Raw genomic sequence first — 20,924 nt, forward strand, 5'->3', positions numbered from 1 at the left:
TTGGAAGCCCTGTTGTATAATAATCTGGTATCCCCTCACACTGATTGTTGAAAAAAGTTAACACTGAGAACACAAATCGTAACACAAACTGTCTGCAATATCAGAACAAACACTATAACGTTATGAGCTTTCCTGTAGGAACAAACTGCCCCTCTGGTTTTAGACCTTTGTCACACATTGCAGCCACATTTAGGCCTCAGCAACCTCAGAGTCAAGATATCCTTTAAAGGGTAAGGATGACTTTGGTGACAAAGAAAGGGCTTTCTTTATTGTATTGTATCATTTTACCTCTTTATTTGCCTGGGGTAGGTTGGCAGGCAAGTTAAAGGGACATTTTGATCTGACCTTTCCAAGCTCTGACTCTTCATTTTTGGCAACAGTAAAATTGTAGTTTTTAGGCAGTTAATTTTTGCAACTACATCAGAGGACCCAAACATTTTGGTAAGCCTGAGGGTACTGTCTGCAAGTTGACAAGTGCATAGGATGAACTGTACTTAACTTGCATAAGCTGCATAAACAGAACAAAGACTATTAACTCATGGTTAAGGAGTTGTAGCCTCTGGAGACTGTGTCCAAACATGTAGTTCTCCATCTTGATCCTATCACCTTGCACTGAGACAGTGTAATGTCTGTGGGATGCAACTCCATAATATAGGCTGCACTGTGAAACTGCATGGGCTATCTTTGTCAGCCTATCTCTGCCAAAGAACAAAGAAAGCTGACCATCTTCTCTCTGGTAACAAGCCAGAAACACAAAGTACTCAAAAAGAATATAACCCAAGTCTCCAGAGCTTGGGTTGCCAACCCCTGGCACATGTGCCACAAGTGACACAGACAGCTACTATATGTGGCGTGTAAGCCCTGTGAACTCAGTAAAAGGATGTGCTAAAATGGAAGCGGGGGGCTCCCTAGCCACAAGGAACAGAAAAGGGGCTGGACCCTGCTGTGAGAGGTGCCAAGTGTGACCATCAAGAGCTAGGTTAATCTTTCCCTGGCCATGCAATCACTGCCAAATTCAGGGTTTGAAGCCTCACTCACCATATAAAAGCATGGCAGTTGTGGGGCCAGAGAAGGGTTAGCTTGGTTCTTGGCAGTGACACCTTCCTGCAGCAGTGCCTAGGCCCCAGATCTAATCTGTGTGGGAGGAGAGCTACCCTGCCTTCAAGCCAGCATCCCAGGGTACACACTCTATCAGGTATGGCTCTGGGGAACACGGATCAGAGCAGTACTCAGGGAGTGGACGCATCTTAATTTGGGCCAAAAAGGTCACAGCAACTCCAGTCCTTTAATCCCTATGACTCACCTGCATAGGTGGCAGCAGACTGTTGTAAGGACTGAAGCTGGCCACGGCTACAGCCATATTTTTTGGTAATATCTTTTAAGGGAACCTCGCTGATTAAATCCAGTAGTGCCAGGCTGGTGAAAAACCTGTGATAAACATAGAGATATGTAAAAAAGATACATATTCTTGAAAACATTAGCACAAATACTCTGTGATACCTAAGGGTAGAGATGCCTTTTTGCTCCATGGGCCAGATGAGTACAGCCTAGTATGTCCATGGGCCGAATTCTGCAGGTGGGCCAAATCTGGTTGTGCCACAACCACCCAGATGTGCAAGGGGATGGAGGTATGCCCCATCCCTGATCTGGTTGCATGGCGGGGGAGGCAGGTGTGGCTCAGTTCTGACCTGGTTGCACAGAGCTTGGGAACTGGCAGCAGGGGAGGGGTGACAGTATTAATGGTTGCTGTGCCTCCACCAATAAAATTTTCAGACCTGTGGAGAGCCCCACATGCTGGAAACCATGGCTCTGCAGGCTAAATTTGGCCTGTGGGTCAGGGGTTGAGCACCCCTGACTTAGGGAACCAAAAGGCCAACAAAAGAAGCAAGAAAGGTAGCTCCCCTGATTATTTTACTTAACACAAAGCTTCTTGTGACAACACTTTTCTTGCCTGATATGAATACATTTGTAGGAAGCTGATCCAAACTGAGCCACTTGCTCAATCAACAGGAGAACCTGTCCCAAACTCTTGGGTTATAAACAAAACCCGGCAGTTCAACCATCTCCTACCACACAACCCTTTGCAAATTCCTGCCTTGGGCATCATATGCCTACTCACTCCTACCTCTTGTGGATAGCCATTTGTCGGTGCTGTTTCTCCGTTTTGGCTATGATTTTACCCTTTACAGAGCGTGCAAGGAAGCCTTCTTCAATTCCCACCAGCTCAGCAACTCGCTTCATTGAAGCAGGTAGCTTCTCCCACAGGCAGAAAAACTGGTACCAGTCAATTGTGGTCCACTCCTCATACACAGGAGTGACCTAAAGAAACAAAGTTTATTCAGAAGCATAGACAAGACACTACATTAACAAAGGATCAATAAAAACATAATCCAGGACATGTAGTATTTGCACTCTATGCATCCATGAGAAACTGAGCCATAACCACATGCCCTGAAAAAAGTGAAAACTAACTGCATTTTTAATGGTTGGCCTATTGAGCTGTCTCATGATCACACGGTTCAGAATCCTCGTCAGGTTATCCCAAATCCAGCCCATTAAAATAAATGTTTTTAAGTTGCACCTGTACTTGCAATTCATAGGAGATTAAAAATGGTCTTAATATTAGATTAGCACGTCTGGAAGACATTTTTCTAGTGTGCTGAACTAGGAAGGACATCCAACAACAGCCTCGCTAGACATAATTGTAGTACCGAATCAAGCAAAGGAATACAGACTCTACCAGGTCTTAGTGCAGCCCACTTTTCCCCTTATTTGATGATTATCTTGAGCACAGAGGTCTCAGTGCTGTTATTTATATACACAAAATTATCCAAACAGTTCAATTTCCAAGGAACAGAAATAAAAAAAATTGTTTCTGGTTAGCATCCAATCAGCTTATAGTTTGGTCCAATTTCAAAAGAGAGAATGTCTTGATAGCTGTATCAACATACTGTCAGGCAAGGTTCTTTGGGTAGATGCGATATCATTTATTAAACCAACTAAATAGTCGGAAAAAAGTTCTTTGCAAGGGTTTGAGCACAAACACCCTTCTTCTTCAGGCATTGGGAGACTCTGCTGAAGAACTCAAAACAAAAGCAGTCTCCCAGTACCTGAAGAAGGGTGTTTGTGCCCAAACACTTTGCAAAGAACTTTTTTTTTTTTTTTTAAACTATACAGTTGGTCTAATAAAAAATATCACATCTACCCAAAGAACTTTGCCTGCCTATTTCCTTAAACCAACATGGCTCCAACCAACAACCCTGCAACATACTGTCAGAGAATTTATTTTGAAATAACAAATTAACAACTCTTGGAAGCATTTAATTCAGTGAATCTTAACCAAAATGTCCTTGAAGCACTTTCACTTAAGCATACACCTTGACTGAACTGGGAAAATAGAACTTCTTTCAGAAGTCTGGAATCAGATATTTAGATGATGTGGCTGGTCCAGTGAGGTTGATGGCAGATGATCATTGCCTCAGTGCTTGTGGTGTTTGCATGAGAGAGGACGCTAATGTTGGTGCACCTGTCTTCCCACTGGATTCGAAGGATCTTCCCCAGGCAGTGTCAATGTTACTTCTCCAGCGACTTGAGGTGTCTCCTGAATGTCATCCACGTCTCAGCTCCATACAGCCAAGTAGGGACCACAACTGCTTGATAAACCATGAGCTTGGTTTCAAATCAGATGTTATGATCTTTGAACACCCACTTCCAAAGGCTGCACTTGCACATTTGAGGTGATATTGGATTTCTTTGCCAATGTCAGCCTTCTGCAAGACCTGTCTTTTGAGGACAGGAAATGCTCAATGTTCTAGTCTCACCATAGGTCTGAATTACCAGAGGTGGGAACTGCTCATTAAGAGCTTGTTGATAGAGGACCTTAGCCCTCTGAAGGTTAAGCATCAGTCCCACTCTCTTGTACACGTGAGTCAAGACTGACAATTGCCTGAAGATCTGCTTCTGAGTGAACATGCATTCAGCATCAATCAGCATACTGGAGCTCAATGATTCAGGTTGGGATAGTCTTCGTTTTGGCTCTGAGTCAGCCGAGATTAAACAGCTTACCATTCAGTAGCTTAGTTCCACTCCAACTTGTTGGCGATCAGATGTAAAGCTGCGGAAAGGAATATTGAGAAGAGTGCTGAAACGACAATGCAGCATTAATTAACTTCCATCTACCTTACAGGGATTTGCAATTAATCTGTTACTGAGAACCACCACTTGCATACTGGTCATGAAGTAGGCAAAGAATAGTGATGAATTTCGGTGGGCATCCATACCTCAGAAGGATCCTCCACAGAGCTTCTTGGCCACCCAGTCAAAGGCTTTCATGAGGTTTAAGAAGGCCATATAGAAAGGTTTATGTTGTTCCCAGCATTTTTCCTGCAGTTGGTGAGCCTTGAAAGTCAAGTCAGCTGGGTCTCTTTATGCCCTAATTAACTCAGCTAGAAGGCTGCTTAATAAGTTTTGGTGAGCTGCTGAGGGCCACAAGGGTAGCCCCAACTCCTTGACAGGGGTGTGCATGTATGTGGGGGAAGGTGTGGGGGGAGTGAAGGGAGTGTGGGGTTTGAGGGACTTTGTCTGATGTGTATGTGGGGTGTGGGGGAGGGTGCAGGGATGTATGGCTGTGCATGGGCTATGTGGGGGGTGAGAATATGTATATGGTGGGGTGTGCATGTGAGGCCCCACTACAAAACACATCCCCCTCACACCTCAAACCCCCAATGTGCACAGTTCCTACTCCCAGCGGCAGCAGCAGGCCCTCAGGGCACTCACAGTCCATGGCAGATGGAGCCCTGCAAGTCTGCTCACAGTCCATGGTGCATGGCTCTGGCAAGCCCCAGGACTGCATGTGGCTGGGCCGCCTCCAGCACCATCATGCAGGGCTCACATGCAGTTCCTGGATTCTCTGTCCGTGTCTGTGCCTGTGCCACCAGGGGGAGCCCCGTATGATGACGACAGCGGTGCAGATCATGGGGCTCAGCCAAGGTTGCAAGGAGCAGGGTGAAGCCAGCTTGGCTCCATAGCATAGAGCTCCCCACCATTCCCTATGACCTGCACATGGCAGTGAGCAGGGCCAGACCACCAGCTCTACTGTGCAAGGTTTGTTTTGAAGGCATGCAGCTTGGGTGGAGAACCTGGCAATTGCATGTAAGCCCTGGGGAGCTCTGCACGATCAAGTCAGGTGGATCCCACGCCCCCACCAGCCCCTGCTTTCCCACCCAGCTACTGCTTCACTCCCAACCATCACCGCTTCCCCCCTGCCCACTTGCCCCCACTTCTGCCCCCCACACCCACTGCCACTGCTGCTTTCCTACCTGTGGGGTCAGGGTCAGTGCCATCCTGCAAGGGTGGGACAGCAGCATGTGCTGCCCTTATGGGAGTGAGCAGGTCTCAGCCCCATGGAAGGACAGCAAGGGCAGCCCAGGGTTCTACGGGATACAGTGAATTGGCAGGCACCTACGCACAGACTGAATGAAATCCCTTCGTGGGCTGGATGTGACCAGTGGGCCGTAGTTTGTCTGCCCCTGCCCTAAACCCACACTGAGATTCCCAGACGAACTCTTCAGTAAGTGGAAAGACACAGTTCAGGAGGGTTCTCACAATGATCTTTCCTGTGGTGTACAGCAAGGTAATCCCTCTGTAATTTCCAGTCAGACCTGTCTTTTTTAAAGATTGTCACAATCATTGCTCATCACTCCAGATCCTTAAGATGAGGGCACAGACCTGTGATTTAAGCTCCTCTCATCCCACTTGAAGATTATGGCAGAGACTTCATCTGCTCCAGATGCCTTGTCATTCTTTATCTGTTTTATAGCTTTCCTCACTTCATCAAGGGTTGGAGGGATTCTGAGATCGCCTCTGACTGGGTATTACAGGATGGAATTGAGAACACTCTCGTCAACAACCATCTCAATTGAGGAGGTTTTCAAAATGCTTTTCAACAGATGCTGATGGCACCCCTTTCCTCAGGTCTCAAGATGGCTGGTCTCCAAGTACTCAGGCCACAGATGGCTCTGGTGGCACTAAAGAAACTGCATATTGTGGATGTCAGTGAGATGATGAATCTTCTTCACTCTGTCTTCCCACCAGCTGTTCTTCATATTGCAGGTCCTCTTCTGGACCTCTGCCTTGGCTTGTTGGTGATTTAATTTCTTTTCCTTGGAGTTGGTGTCATTCTGCCAAGCACAAAAGGGCTTGATCTTGTAGTCAGTGAACTCTCGGATCTCAACTCTCTCATCAAACCAGTCTCGGTGTTTCCTGGTAAAGAACACAAGTGTCTCTTTGCAGGCAGTGATGTCAGTGGAACTGAAGCCACACCAAGTGCTGCCAACATTCTCCCATTGCTGTTTATTGGAATTCAGCAGGTTTTTGTTGAGGTGCTGGTAGAAGAGGTCTCACTTGATTGGGTCCCTGAGTCCTTTCTTTGTTGACTTCCTGTCAGTGTTGCTTCTGCTGCAGCCATCATTTGGGAGCCAGTTTGAGAGCCATAACCAAACAGATGAGCCAGTGATCAGCCCAGCAATTGTCAGTTCCTACCATAGCTCAAGCAGTGCAGACACCTTTGTGATCCCAGGCACAAACAATGATGTAGTCAATCAAGTGCCAATGCTTAGATGGCCACGATGTCTTGTACCTGTTTTTCTGATGGAACAGGGTGTTGGTGATGGCAAGTCCATGTTCAGTGCATTTGGTCATGAGGAAGACGCTGCTGGAATTAACCTTTACCATCTTCTCCTTGCTGATGGTTCTATTCCAAAAGTTCAAATCCCTGCCAATCTGGCATTGAAATTGCCAAGCAGAATAAGTCCGATTCCCTCCAGAACATCAGAAAGGACTTTGTTAGGGCTGGCAAAGAATTCCTCCTTGGTTTTGCTGGAAGCATCAAGAGTTGCAGTATACATGCTAATAACAATGAACCATCTCAAATTGGATCTCTGTCAATTTGAGATGGAGCCATGAAGTATTAAATTAATTCCAATAGGGAACTTGTTGAGTTAGTTTATGAGTTCATTCTTAATGGCAAACCCAACACCGTGAAGTCAGTGTTCTCCTTCCCGTTTACCCTTCCAGAAAAGGGTATAGCCCTCTTTGTTCTTTGAGCCGCCGATCTCCCACTTAACATTGACATTGCTGCACTGGCATGTTGCCTGAGTTCTCAAGTCATGATAGCAGTGCAGTGTGCCCTGGGCGTTCACTATTAGGACAGTCTGAAATTGATTGCGTCTTTGTTGATTTTGACCACAGTAGAGGTGATCCTACTGCATGTAATTATCTAGTTATTTGCATCTGAAGAACAGCTTTGGGGAAAAGAAAAATTATCTCCAGCCTTGGAAATGAACAGAATTTGCAAAAATATTGTAGGCAAGGTTAATGGGAGAGAATCTCCCAAACATTTTGTTCAACAGTGTACTTAATTTGAAATAATGTAAGATAAACTGCTGTGATTAAACACTCTGGGGAAAAAATACATTATTATTATTAACATATCTGCCCCAGAGCATGAACAGAATTCATCCACTCATTTTTTACTTTTTAAGATCTGCCAACAGGGAACAAATGCATTGGTGCATGATACAATGGCTCTGCCTTGCTTAGTGAAAGTAGATAAAAAAAAATATAACACGCTCTTCCTGATACTGGCAGTCTCAGGCACATTAGGGATACCAGCAAATCCTAAAAACATGTGTCCTTTAGTCAACAGCTGGAGCAATGAAAAGGGCAAGGAGGGGAGTGTAGAGTTGACAGACAACCCCAATATCTTCTCTGTTCTAATCCCAACAATCCCAGAGTTATTTTCCAAGGGTCATGCAGTTCCTTAACTAGAACTTTCAAACTGCCACTTTTTATCTTTACCAGGACAGAGATGCACATAATAGAGCCAGGGATAAGTATTAAATTTTGGACACTGTTTCTTTAAGCTCATGAATCTGAGGGTACTTATAGTACTCCAAACTATTTCCTCATTGATTTTCACATGCTCATAGCTTCCTTTACATGAACTGTTGCTGGCTTTGTGTACACACACACACACACACACACACACCCCCACCCCATTAGTAAACTTGTTTCCACACTTCCCTGTAACAGATTCCTCTAGTCCAGGGGTGGACAAAATATGGCTCACAGGCCAGATCTGGCCAATGAGGCCATTCTATCAGGCCCATGGGGCCCCTAAAAAATGTAGAAAATTAATATTTTTCTGCCCTCAGTTACTGTCAAAAATAACAGGAACCAAGGGCAGTAGAACCCAAGGCAAGCCCAGCGGGCTGCAACAACAGCGGGGCCCACCCGGCCCCATCACCCCAGCCGGAAGCGCCTGGGAGCACGTGGCTGCCCCACACCGGAACCGCAGGTTAGTGAGGGACCCTGGGCAGGGAAGAAGCACGGGGTGGGGGGAAGCAGCCCCTTCCCTGCCCAGTGGCCAGAGCCCTGTGCTGTAGCTGCTCACAGCCCATGTAGGGCTGCCTGTGCCTGCTCCAGACAGCCCTAAGCGGGCTGCAAGCAGCTGCAGCAGGGAGCACTGGCCATTGAGCAGGGGAGAGGCCGCTTTTCCCTGGGCTCCATCCCTGTGGGGAGAAAAGCGGCCCCTCACCAGCTCCATGGCTGGTGGTTCCTGCTGTAGGCGCTCACAGCCCATGCGGGGCTGTCTGGAGCAGGCACAGGCAGCCCCAGGCTGGCTACAAGTGGCTGCAGTGTGGGGGACCGGGCATGGGGCAAGCAAGGGGCTGCTTCCCCATGCCCCATGCTTAGCACCACCTTGTAATGTGGCCCCGCTTGCCGTGTGGCCAGTGCCCTGCACTACAGCCACTTGCAGCCCACGTGAGGCTGCCTGTGCTTACTCCAGACAGCCTTGCATGGGCTGTGAGCAGCTGCAGCAGGGAGCACTGGCCATGGGGTGGGCAAGGGGCTGCTTTTCCCCACTCTCAGCACCAGCTTCTTCCCTGCCGGGGTACAGGGGATCAAGGCTGAGGGGCACTGAGAGTGAGTGGGTGGGGAGCCAGCAGGAGTACGAGGCCCGTACCAGTGCCCCGGGGCCAGTGCAGGGTGGCAGGACCACAGGGTCCCAGCCAGCAGGGGCTCTATGGAGCCAGTCCAGCTCCCCCTCTCCCTGCTGGTGCAGCCCAGCCTAGCTCCACAGACCCCTGCCAGCCTGCGGTCTGCTCTGGGCCCCAATGGCGCTGGCCCTGGGACACTGGTCCCAAGATGGTGACCAGGGGGTGGGGCACCTGTCAAGGGGCGGGGCCATCCATGCAGCCCTCCACAGCCTGCCAAAACTGGGTAAGTGGCCCTCCGCCCAAAATAACTGCCCGCCCTACTCTAGTCTCCCCTCTCCTGGCTGTAGCAGATGCTCAGGCCCAAATGGACTGAAAAGGCTTCTCAGAGATCAGCTTGCTTCCAAAAACTCAGACAGGCTTAAGCTACAGACAAGGGTCCTTTAGCTTTTAGTAGACGATAAGGTCCAGCAAGTGTATATACTTCAGTGGGTGTTTGACGAAGAGACTAATGTGTCCAAACCATGATTAAAAATCAGTTCACGTCAAAGCATCATGAGAAAATCCTCACTCCACCCTAGACCTAAATATTTAGTTTTGAAACATTTTTGTTTGTGAATATGAGAAGGAGAGAGACAAAATTAGGTTTAAATGGACACGTTCAGTCTTAACTTCAGAAAGGCAGGTGTTTCTGAATAAGGATTGTAAAAGTCAAACTTCTTCCAAAGCACTCCACACCCTCCTCCCCAAGGGATCAGCTGAACAGAATACACAACACAAGAGACCCTGAATCCACAAGAGGCCCCAGTTCATGCATTCTCTATTCTCCTCCACCTGTTCCAATGTCACCTGCTGTGAGTAGCAAGGAACCTACCAAATAGACAATATGCAAGTCGTTCTCCAGGACAAACCCCTTCATAGCTCTCTGGAGGTCAGCAAAAATTTCCAGGGCTTCCATTGGTGAAAGAGAAGAGGAAAGAGTAGCAGAGCCAAGATGTGTTGGGCAATAGACCTCTGCTGTAACAAACACAAGTATTTTACTTAAAGGTAAATATATATTTCACTTTCAATTTACACAGTACTTGATTAATACTACCCAAGCTTCACTGCACTTTGAGGGGTCTGAATACAGTGGTGCTCAACCTTTTTTGCCCAGTGGGTTAGATGAGCAGTGCCTGTTCTATCCATATTAGATCTGGCTGGTGCTCCTGATTCACTGCCTGGGGCAGGTGCAGGGGGGCCCCATCCAGCCATGCAGAGTAGTGGCAAGAGGTGGGGCAGCCTGGCCCTGACCTAGTCACACAGGAGTGGTCATGGCCTGGCCCCAACCCAGCCACAGACATGGAAGGGAACTTGGCCCAGCCCCAATCTGGCCATGAGGGGAGGGAGGGCGGCACAGCCTGGATTAGGCCTACATTAGGGTTTAGGAACTTGACAGAGGTGGAGGTTGGCAATATTAATTGCCACTGCTCCCCTGCCACCAAATTTCCTGACACAGCAGGAGTCCCATGGGTCAGACTTAGCCCACAGGCTGGAGGTTGAGCATCCCTGGTCTAACAGATGGAGAAATGGAGGCAGAGCCATACTGTCATGCCCAGGGCTAGTCAGCAAGGTTAGAAATAGACATCATTGAATGAAGCCAATTAGTTGTGATCTGCTTCACTGAGCAAAATACATGTTGCCACTTGTCTCACCCTCCACGGTGCAGCACAAGGGGCAACATGATCTCTCTCATTTCCTCACTCAGGCAGACTCATCCCCAGCAGGCACTGGTATGGGTTTGACTGAGCAGGGAAAGCAGGGCTCCTTCTCATCCAGCAAGACCCATTCCCCTCTGCAATCCTTGTTCTTTTTGTTATGTTGCATCAATAGATTTAGAAATGACCAGTAACTGGGGTTTTCCAATTATATCGGAAAACTCATCCCTTTGTTTGTCAAGTGCCAAATCTTTTACAGAAAACACCGTAACTAGTAAGAAGTGCATATGCATTTGCAAACAACCATGTTGGAAGAAGTGGCCCTCTATTTGTTCTCTCCACCTTCTCTAGTTAAATGTCATGTTAAGAAGTATAGGAAGACGTAGAGGGCTTAGCATGGATCTACAAAAGTGATATATTTAGTAAATGTCATTATTTAGAAAGAAATGTTCCTGTTTTGCAAATATGAAATCTCTAAGACTGTATTTTTTTAAAGGATGACAGGTGAACTTATCAAACACTTCATAAGTAACGCTTCATACAGACAGATGCGAGGTAGAAATTTTCATGTTATGCCAAGTACAACTTTTAAAAACAGGACATTTCCCAGGATCCACTGTGCCAGTTCCTAGACACCAACAGGACAGGGCTCCTCTTTCACATGCTAAGCAAAATAGTTTCAAGCTAAATTTAATTATTCTAAATACGGAAATATCTCGAACTAAACATGCAATTAGGGAAAAACAAAAGAAATGCCCCAAGACAACTTTTCTGGGGGGACAAGAGAAGAAATAGTGCGCCAAATCCACAGTCCACATGCACAAATACTATAAGGCAGTGGTGTTCAACCTTTTGCTCATGTGGGCCAGACCAGTGGCTTGGGGCTGGTCTGTGGACCGGATCAGGTCCTATGAGCCAGAACTGGGCGCTGTGCTGCCTCCCCCAAGCTATAGGATCAAGGCCCATATCACCCAGATGTGGATCTGCATGCCTGGATTGGGCCCCAGGCCACCTTCACATGCAGATCCAGAGAGCTATCCAGCCCACAGGGCTCCCAGTGGGTCCATAAAGTCGGCAGCAGGGGAGTGGTAATTGCTACTAACGCGCCCCTGCAGCTAAATTTTCAGACCCCTGGGGACCTGTGCAGGACAAATGGCATGGTTCCATGGGTCCGGGGGCTGAACACCCACATTATAAGGCTACAATACCTTGTAACAGCTCTGGAACTTGCATGCCAGATGCCATGAGTCCTAATGAAATGGCCACTGCCTCCCTCAGAACACACACCCAAAACTAAATTAATGAAAAACTTGAATTCACAACATCTTAAACAGACACCAAGCAAAACATGCATCTTAAGTCTCTTTCGGCCCAAGCCCAGAAGTCTCCATTATAAATTTACTCCTATGCAGTTGCAAAAAAATTGTTCATTCAAAACTGCCTAAGTTGCAGTCCAAGGGAAGGAAGTGTGGACTTATAACACACAGGAGCAACCAGCTTTACCTTTCACTCCACCACTAGGGCCTGAAACCTGGATGAATTCATTCTGCAGCAGCCATGTCACACAAGCCTCGATAGCTCCATTCTGAACTCCGTCCTCATTTTTCTCACTCCCCTGCTCGTTATCTTTCAAACTGGCAACAAGAAGCGTACAGGAAGCATAGGTCTGGACATCATCTGGAGTGCTGGCCACTCCACCCACGATGATCTGTTAAGGAAGGTTTCATGCTCAGAAAGAAAGGAAGATATCTCCAAAAAGAAACTTAAGGGAAATTAATGAATTTAGAAAAACAGAGTACAGAGTTGAGTGTCTGAGATGAACATATGGCAAAAGCAAGTGCAAACTACTAACTCCATAAAAGAGAGAAACAGAAACTGTCTTCACAGTAATCTTGGAAAGAGAATAGATGAACTAAAAGGATCAGATTGCTCCCTACAGGAAAGAGAGAGCTTGTGAATAGATTTGAAGAATACTGCCATGCTTTGGCAGATGTAACACACATGCATGCAGTCTCACTGCAGTGCAAGGAGCTTGACCCTAGCTCTTAGTTTAACTGCACAGCAGTGGCAAACCTAAGGCAGAATGTGACTCATTAATTTTTAGACATAAAATAAAACAAGCAGCAGAATCCTGCCCATAGCTACTCATCCTGGTGAAGTTTTACTCTCGTAAATATATAACTGCTATCTTCATTTATAAAGGGTGATATTTTAAATTTTTACTTTAAAATGATGCGATTCCTGCATTTACTCAAATATCAGATGACCCCCCCCATCATTAGCTTCTATACATAGAAAATTTCTTTTATTTTATTTTATAATTCTCCAGATACAAAATCTAATTATTGGAGGCCTTGAATGCATGTCCCTCCCACTGCTACAGCAGGGATAATAAATCTGGGATGGGTCAAGTGGCCCCACCGCCCTCGGCCCCACCCCCACAACTTTTTCCCTCTGGCAGCCCCTTCCCCCATTACTGTTAGATTCTGCTCTCCCTGAGAACATGGAAGTGAGCAGGCATCCCACCCTCACCCCCCACACAAATCCAGGGGGCACTTGCCTCTCATGCCTCCCCCAGGGGTGCGTGCAGCCATTCCCCCCCACCCCACCCTGCAGGAGCTGCTCATGGCTCCACCCCATGCCCAGTCCCAGCTGGACAGCTCCTGCCCCTGCCCCACTCCCCCCCTCACTGTGGAAGCCTCAATCTGCACCACCCCATACCTGTTCCCCCACAAAAAAAACTTACCGGCCAGATGCTGCTCTTCAAGCTGTTGGGCTGCATATCCACTATCAGATCAGTATCAGCTAATATGGCTGATTATTAATCGGCCATAAGTATCAGCCAAAAAAAAAAATCTTTACTGGTGCACCCCAGTACTAAAGGTTCTTTAAATTAGGGCTGAAGTTACACCTGTAGAACCTTTTCTTCAAGTTACACAACTCTTTTCAAATGTAGTAAATACTGGTTTTGGTATACAAAACCACCACTTTCTTCTTTCACTTGTACTCATTCTGCAAGTCTGGCTTAAAGCTCAAAAACATTGTTTTCCTACTTGTGTAAGGAGACTTGACTAACATCTATGGAGCAGATCTGTTCCTTTTTAAAAAGCTGCATTCCAGGCTAGACTTGTACTTCAAAAGTTTTCCTAACCCAGTTCTTTTCTTGCCTGCATTGCTCAAAACTACTTGAAAAAGTCAGGATGGTATTTGGAGCTTGGTCTAGATTTTGTATTTTTACTGGTGTCAAGAGGGGAACAGACCATAGGGATGCTTAATTGAATGGACTGATTTTAACAATCTCTTGCCATAATGTGCGTCTGTTTGGGTTGGCATAGATCTTTTGGAATTAAAAACCCTTGATATCACCAGAGAATATTTTTATACATAAGTCTCTTTATCCCTCCAGCTATATTATGTATGGAGTATGAAAGCACACATGATAGCTGAAGGGACGGGGAGAGTTGTAAATAAAACTATTCCCCCTTCTGTTGTACCACTGACTTTCCTTTCATTTGCACTGCCACAAAAAAAAAAAAATTATGGCAGCACAAATGAGACATCTAATGATGTCTCTTTCCACACTCAGGTTAAGGGGTCTCCTCAGCCTATAACCTAAGCATATTTAATATAGAACTGGAAAGGGCCTCCTGGGCTATTAAGTCCAGTCCCCTGCATTCACAGGCAATTGCTAACCAAAGAAATCCCCAAAGTCAGCACTTTAATTAAAAGGAACAGTGCCCAGAACACTAAAAACACTCTGCAACCTACCACAGGTGAAAAACAGAGAAGAGGGCACTGTCAATGCAAAACATTTTTTGTCAGGATTGAATAGAAGAGCCACTTCTGGTTAGACCTGATGAAGAAAGTTGTGTCTTGCATTCAAAAACTTGATTAACTCTACTATACAGTCAATCCAATAAAAGTTATCTCACCCTAAGAAACCCTTGCCTGAAGCATCTTTAACAGTTCATCCTAAGGATAAAGGCACACAACATAACTGCTGTGGAATAATATACCCACATTTGACTCATGGAGACACATGAGCATCTCTCTTATTGGATACACGCAGCCAGAAAGAGAACTCCTTAGCACTTGGCAAACAGCTACCCTGGGGTTGAAATCAACTAGGGGAGTAGATAAATTATGTGTTTCAGGTAGTAATCTTCCTATATAGCAAGGTTACTGCATATTTCTCAAGACAGACATTTAGTCTGGATTTGTTGTGCATCTGTCTGCTCCACTTCCACTATGCAGTAACTGTTTTGTGTGCCTGCACCCTGGCCTCACATGGACTAATACTGTAAGCAAAGATCTGATTCCTTCCCAGGTGCCCCATACCTCAAGGATTGCTCGTATCATGCTAGAAGTAATTCCTTCCCCCTCTCTTCTGAGCAAGCAGCTGCGGACAGGCTTGAGGGACCCCTGCAGCAAAGCAATGCCTTTAGACCTCTCTGAGGACTTGCACACTAGAATGCTCTCACCTATGAGAAAATAAAGACAAGATGCTCAAGAAACTGAAGACATTTTCAGGGATGACATGGTTTCAAGTATATAACTTGTCCATGCAGTGGACATAAATCTGAATGTGCTCTGAGCACGAGTAAGAAATTTCAATATACTGCAGGCAATGTTCCTTCTAGATCCTTGAGACATTAGCACTATAATAACTACGCGTTGTTCACTGAAGGCACGGTACAAAAGAGATGCCCTGAGAGCACTTGGGAAGTTGGTGGTCTCAAAGGTACAGAAATGTTATATTTGCATAATTCTTAGCAATGTCTATCCTCTGCTGTGAAAGACTCCATAGATGCATAGTGTTAAACAGGGATCTAATCATCACTTGTTGCACTCCTTAGCATCGGTTCTAGCAAAGACTCAGAAGAGGGTGATAAAATGCTGTTTCTTGTGCTGGAATTAATCAGTTCCATACTACACAGAAAAATCCATTTTTTCCTCTCTTCTGCTGTTAGGATAGAAATAATTCTTACTCACAGAGTGCAATGACAGAGACTGGGCAGCTCCTTTGATAAAACTCCACAAAGTTTAATTGATGCCTTACTCTAATATCAGCAGTTTAACAATAATATTTCCCAAAGGTAATAACTATATATAAAACTATCAAAACAGAGACCACAAGAGATCAACCTATGTAACCATGTGTTTTGCAACTAAGTTGCCTTTGCAGTAGGAAGCATATAAAATTTATAAGACATCAGTATATCAACTCTGACTTAATAGTCTTTGTAAAGAGTATTTCCAAATATTGATGCATCTTCCAAGTACAGCAAAAGAATGTATACAAAGATCCAAAAGCCATGGAACAATAATAAATACTAATACATGTATGAGAGAATATGAATAGGAGAAGAAAAAAGGGGATTATCGAAGACAAAGAGGGACAAACATTCCATACCTGGAAAACCATTGAATACTAAGAGCCGGCTACTCCAAATAGCTGTTGAACAAATAAAACAAGCAAGCCTAGCTGATGAAAATATATTCCTTTTTAAATCAAGGAACCAACTGATTTCAGTCATTTGAGATGTCTAGAACTAGAATGGACAAAGCGCTGGAAGGCCTCCAGCATCAAAGTCCTGTTCTATAACTACGTTGATCTTTACATTTCCCTTTGTTTATTAGGAAAAATCCTACCCCTATTATCAACTTTCATTCCAAGCAAAGCTGAAATCAATAGTTTTGTTGAACATCAACTGATGATAAATGTGTTTTATTCAATATATATGCAGCTCTTGAGACACTAGGATTTTTCTGTTTTTGGTTTTGGCTTTTTTCTGGAATACAAATAAAAAGTCTTGATGGAGACTGGGAGAAGCACAAAAACATGTTATTCTTAGGATTCTTAAAACAAAGTGTTAACTTTGGTAAGGATATTTTATAGCCAACTTATTTGTCCAGGTGGAAGGTAGAATTTTGCCAAATTTTGGATCTAAAACTTTAAACTTCATTGCTTGAAGGTTAAATCCATTCAACGGAAATTTACAACAGAGCTTTCACTCGCATCAGAGATTGTTAATGCCGTGCCAGGCTGGCCATGCCCCACAGAATTAAATCAAATGAACAAATTATTAGAAGCAATAAGGAATTCAACGAAGAAAACAGACTGTTCTTCCAGTAACTGACACACAGACACCAAAATCAGTCTCATGCAGTGTAAAAGCATCCTCTGGGAATTACAAATTATATCCCCATTAATACTAAACGAATTCATCTTGATTAACTTTATCATACTGAATACCAAAGGAATTCATCATGATTAGTCACTAATTGTAAAGCACTGCCCTGGATGTAATTAGGTTAACACAGTTCTTAGAGAATGTTAATAAAGCCTCCACTTACCCACTGTGTCTGCTCCTTTTCTGCCAGCCCTCCCAGCCATCTGCTTGTAAGCCAGAATGTCCAAGAGTTTGCCACCAAACACAGGAGTTCGGATAATTACTCGGCGTGCAGGCAAATTCACCCCAGAAGAAAGTGTAGAAGTTGCTGCCAGGACTCGAATCAGTCCCTGGCGAAAAGCCCCTTCAATGACATCCCGCTCATCAAAGGTAAGACCTGAGAAGAGACTGCTTCCAGTGAGCACAGTAACAGCTTGTCTGCCATGAAGAACTGAAAAGGTCATAACCACTAGTAGGAGAACCCATGCAAGAAGCAGCAATGTGTTAATGAACATTTGCCATGTGGTGATTGGATCTATGGAGGACAGTCACACAAGTAGCTTGGTCACTGTTTCAAAGTGTAATCAAAACAAAATAACTGAAGAATGTTTCTTCTTTAAAATAACAGACTACGTAATGGTTAGGTGATTAAAGTGGTGTTTCCCAAACTGTTGAGCATCTACCAGGGTGGAGGCAAGGGGAGGGTGACCAGGACACACATGAATAACAGCAGCAAATTGACAGGATCTGCTTACTTCAGCCACTGCTTCTCCCACCGGCACAGGGAAATCAATGGCAGTTGCTGAAGTAGGGATATGCAAGCACACCTGACTTTATTACTGTGGGGACTTTTGTACAAGATTTGGGAAATACTGTTCTAAAGTATTTGTAGACAACATGAAGATTAAGAAGAGCATGGTATTTATTTCATACATTGCATGTTGTTGGAAAAAAAGGCCAATAGCATACTGAGCTGTATTAACAGGAGTGTCACTTCCAAGTCAAAGGAAGTGATTTTTCCACTTTATTCAGCCTCACCTGGAATAGTGTGTCCAGTTCTAGACCCCACACTTCAAGAAGGGCGTGGACAAATTAAAAAGTCCAGGTGAGAGCAACAAAAATTATTAGAGGCCTGGAAAACTTGACTTAAGAACTGAAATAACTAGGATTAATTATTCTGGGGAAGAGAAGACTGAGGTGGGGGGTTCATAACAGTCTTCAAATACCTGAAGAATGGTTATAAAGAGGATGTTGACAGACTTCTCTGTGACACAGAGGACAGGATGAGTAGTGCTCTAAAACTGAAGCAAGGGAAATTTAGGTTGGAGAGTAGAAAGAATTTTCTCTTTTAGGGTGGTTTAGCATTGGGACGGGCTTCCATAGAAGTTATGGAATCTCCATCCTTGGAAGTCTTTAACAGCAGCTTAGACAAGCACTTGACTCGGATGGTTTAGTCGGGAATGACCCTGCCTTTAGCGGGGTGGGGGTTGGATTAGATTAGTAATGCTCAGCCTCTGGTCTGTGGGTTGGACACCGCCCACAGAGCCATGTCATCTTGTCTGCAAGGTTCCCAGAAATTTGGTGGCAGGGAAAGGATATGTGTTAACAGATCCAGAGCCACAACCATTAACACTGTCACCACACCCCTACCACCAAATTTCCAGACCTCTGGAGAACCCCACAGCCCAGATGACATGGCTTCACTTGCCTGATTGCACTGGCACAGGGCCCTGCCATGGCCAGATTTGGTGCACAGAGTCAAGCCATGACCGAATCTGGTGTGTGGGGTCAGACTGGACTGCATCTCCAAATGGCCCTATGTTTAGAATCTGTCCTGCAGACCACCCCTGGGCTGTTCATCAGGCCCACCGGGCAAGAGAGGCTGAGCCCCATTGGACTAAATGACCGCCCAAGGTCCTTTCCACCCTATTTTTCTATGATTCTATGAGGTATTTTAGAAATATAAGAAAAGAGAATTGTATGTGGCAGAGCTGGGGGCTAATGGTTTCTCTACCACTAAGTCCTGTGATTTGCTGCCTTGAACCTGTATTCCTCATTATTTTCCATTCTAGGTACAGTTCAAAGCAGCATCTACCCTTATGGTAATTTTAGGCCTTGTTTTCTCTCAGGCCAGGCATGGATCTTAGCTGACCCTGGATTAATCAATGTAGTACAGCTACCAAGGAGCCCAGCAACCAGGAAGCTCAGGAATACCTGCATGATGAAATGCTACTCCCCATGGTAAGGTTCGCTGGAGCACAGAGTCCAAACCTGAGAGTGATCGTCTTAGCTGGTCCATCACCTCCTCTATTCCCTCTTTGTTCAAGGGGATTGGTGGAAGGTTTGAACTTTTTCCTTTCATCAGAAAAGAGGAAGAGGAAGAAAGAATAATTTAGCTGCTTTTAGCAGGACTACCATGCTGCAAAGGCACAGCATAGATCAGCATATCACAGCCTCCTCCCCCTACCACTCTTACTCTCAGACAGCTGCAGGCTGCAGAACTCTCTAGCTATGATGTCTGCCAGCTTCTCACACCAGTTCTTGGATGGACAGAAGAGCAGGACTGAATGACCATCACGAACAGTCTCATAGCACAGGCTTACAACATGGTCCTCATCTCCCTGAATTGGCACAAATAGCTTTTTCAATATATTTTTGCATCATAAAGGCTTTGAAAATATTGCCAAGCTGGCTGTCATAACACACTTTAAACCTCCTACCCCAAATCAGAGAGGAACAAGCTAAAAAAATGGAGCCACGTTTGTGTGACTTTGCTCTTACCTTAGAAAGTCTAGGTTATGTAGGGGCAGACAAGCCCACGCATCCTGCGGCTCCTCCCTGCCACCATCACCAGTACCCAGCAACAGCTGAACACACAGCCCTGGATCTAGCCTGTCCTGCACACACTCCAGACTCATCTCAGCTGAATGAAACTAGCTCTGAACCAGCCAGGACCTGCGTACGCAGCCCCAACACTGGGCTGCCCTGCGCCCACTCTGGACCCATCTGCGTACGAGTGGCAGTAGGGCAGAAATTACTGCTGGGCATGGGAGAAAAGCGGCCCCTGTCCCTTACCAATGCCACAGAGCCCACTGACAGCTCCTCTCTGCTGTCATCACTACCGCCACCAGCACTGCATCCAAGCCACCCAGCGGAGCAGTGGTGACAGTAAAGAGGAGCCACAGGGCAGTCCAGGCACAAGCTCTAGGTGGCAGCAGCAAGAAGGACCTGGCAGCAGTAAGGGGCTGGAACTGCTTTTCCACCACAGCCAGCAACAGCTTCTGCACAGCCGCCACTGCTGCTCATCGTGAGTGGGAGGGTAAGGAGCAGGCACGGGGTGGGCCAGAATCAGGGCTGTGCACGCAGGTCCTAGCTGGTCTGGAGCTGGTCCTCTCTTGCCAGGGCAAGTCCAGAGTGGGTGCAGGGCTGCATGTGCAGGTCCCCAGACTCTACAGAGCTGGCACCAGCAGCAGCAGCCAGACAGAGCTGCCACAGCCTGGACTGTCTAGAAATGTTACAGGTCTGTGAGGGCAGCAGGTTGTGGCTCTGCCCCAGGCCTTACCCTGGACTATCACTGGCCTGCAATCCTGACCTTCTGCTCCTGGATGCCTCTCTACATCCACCCATGGCCCCATCCCATCTGCCTGGCCAAGTGTGCCCTGCCTGTGGGGGTCCCAGGCCAGTCCACATGGAGACCCTGCCTGCTCACCTGCTCCATCCAACACCCCAGCAGTGAGTGCAAGGAAAATGGGCCCGGATAGCATCAACTGTGCATGCAAACGCTCACCAAAACTCAGTAAGTGGCCATCCAGCCCAATTAATTGCCCACCCTTGTCCCAAACCTTGCTTGTTATGCAACAGAGCTCTTTGAAAGAAGTTCTAAAGCACTTGTTCTTTGTAGAAGAGGCCTGATTTGATCTCTCTCTCAATTCTTGCTCATGTGTGATGCAAGGAAAGCACACTAAAAGGCAGATAGGCTGATTTCAAGCAGAACTAAGAAACTGCTTTTTGCTCATTATTTGATGGAGGGGCAGGGGTGGGGTTCAAAGTCATTTTAT

The 20,924-nt window shown here is 45.9% G+C and overlaps 1 protein-coding gene across 6 annotated transcripts in view; it reads right to left on the reverse strand.

Annotated features, from left to right (window-relative positions):
* The window catches only part of POLQ (DNA polymerase theta), a 97,239-nt gene that overhangs the window by 59,210 nt on the left and 17,105 nt on the right, over window positions 1–20,924 (reverse strand). For 4 of the 6 annotated variants that reach the window (XM_090057279.1, XM_090057260.1, XM_090057288.1 and 1 more), the window contains 8 exons: window positions 19,343–19,487; window positions 19,081–19,221; window positions 17,051–17,263; window positions 15,032–15,174; window positions 12,197–12,401; window positions 9,871–10,013; window positions 2,126–2,319; window positions 1,304–1,428 (listed from right to left, as the gene is read on the reverse strand). In XM_090057279.1, coding sequence (XP_089913405.1) covers window positions 1,304–1,428; window positions 2,126–2,319; window positions 9,871–10,013; window positions 12,197–12,401; window positions 15,032–15,174; window positions 17,051–17,263; window positions 19,081–19,221; window positions 19,343–19,487 — 1,309 coding nt within the window. Of the gene's footprint in view, window positions 1–1,303; window positions 1,429–2,125; window positions 2,320–9,870; window positions 10,014–12,196; window positions 12,402–15,031; window positions 15,175–17,050; window positions 17,275–19,080; window positions 19,222–19,342; window positions 19,488–20,924 lie in introns of those variants that run through there. The other 2 variants (XM_090057270.1, XM_090057306.1) reach the window with 2 other exon arrangements.

This window comes from Crocodylus siamensis, chromosome 1 (genome assembly GCF_052110815.1).
Source record: "Crocodylus siamensis isolate JL-2025a chromosome 1, ASM5211081v1, whole genome shotgun sequence".
NCBI classification, from domain to species: domain Eukaryota; kingdom Metazoa; phylum Chordata; order Crocodylia; family Crocodylidae; genus Crocodylus; species Crocodylus siamensis.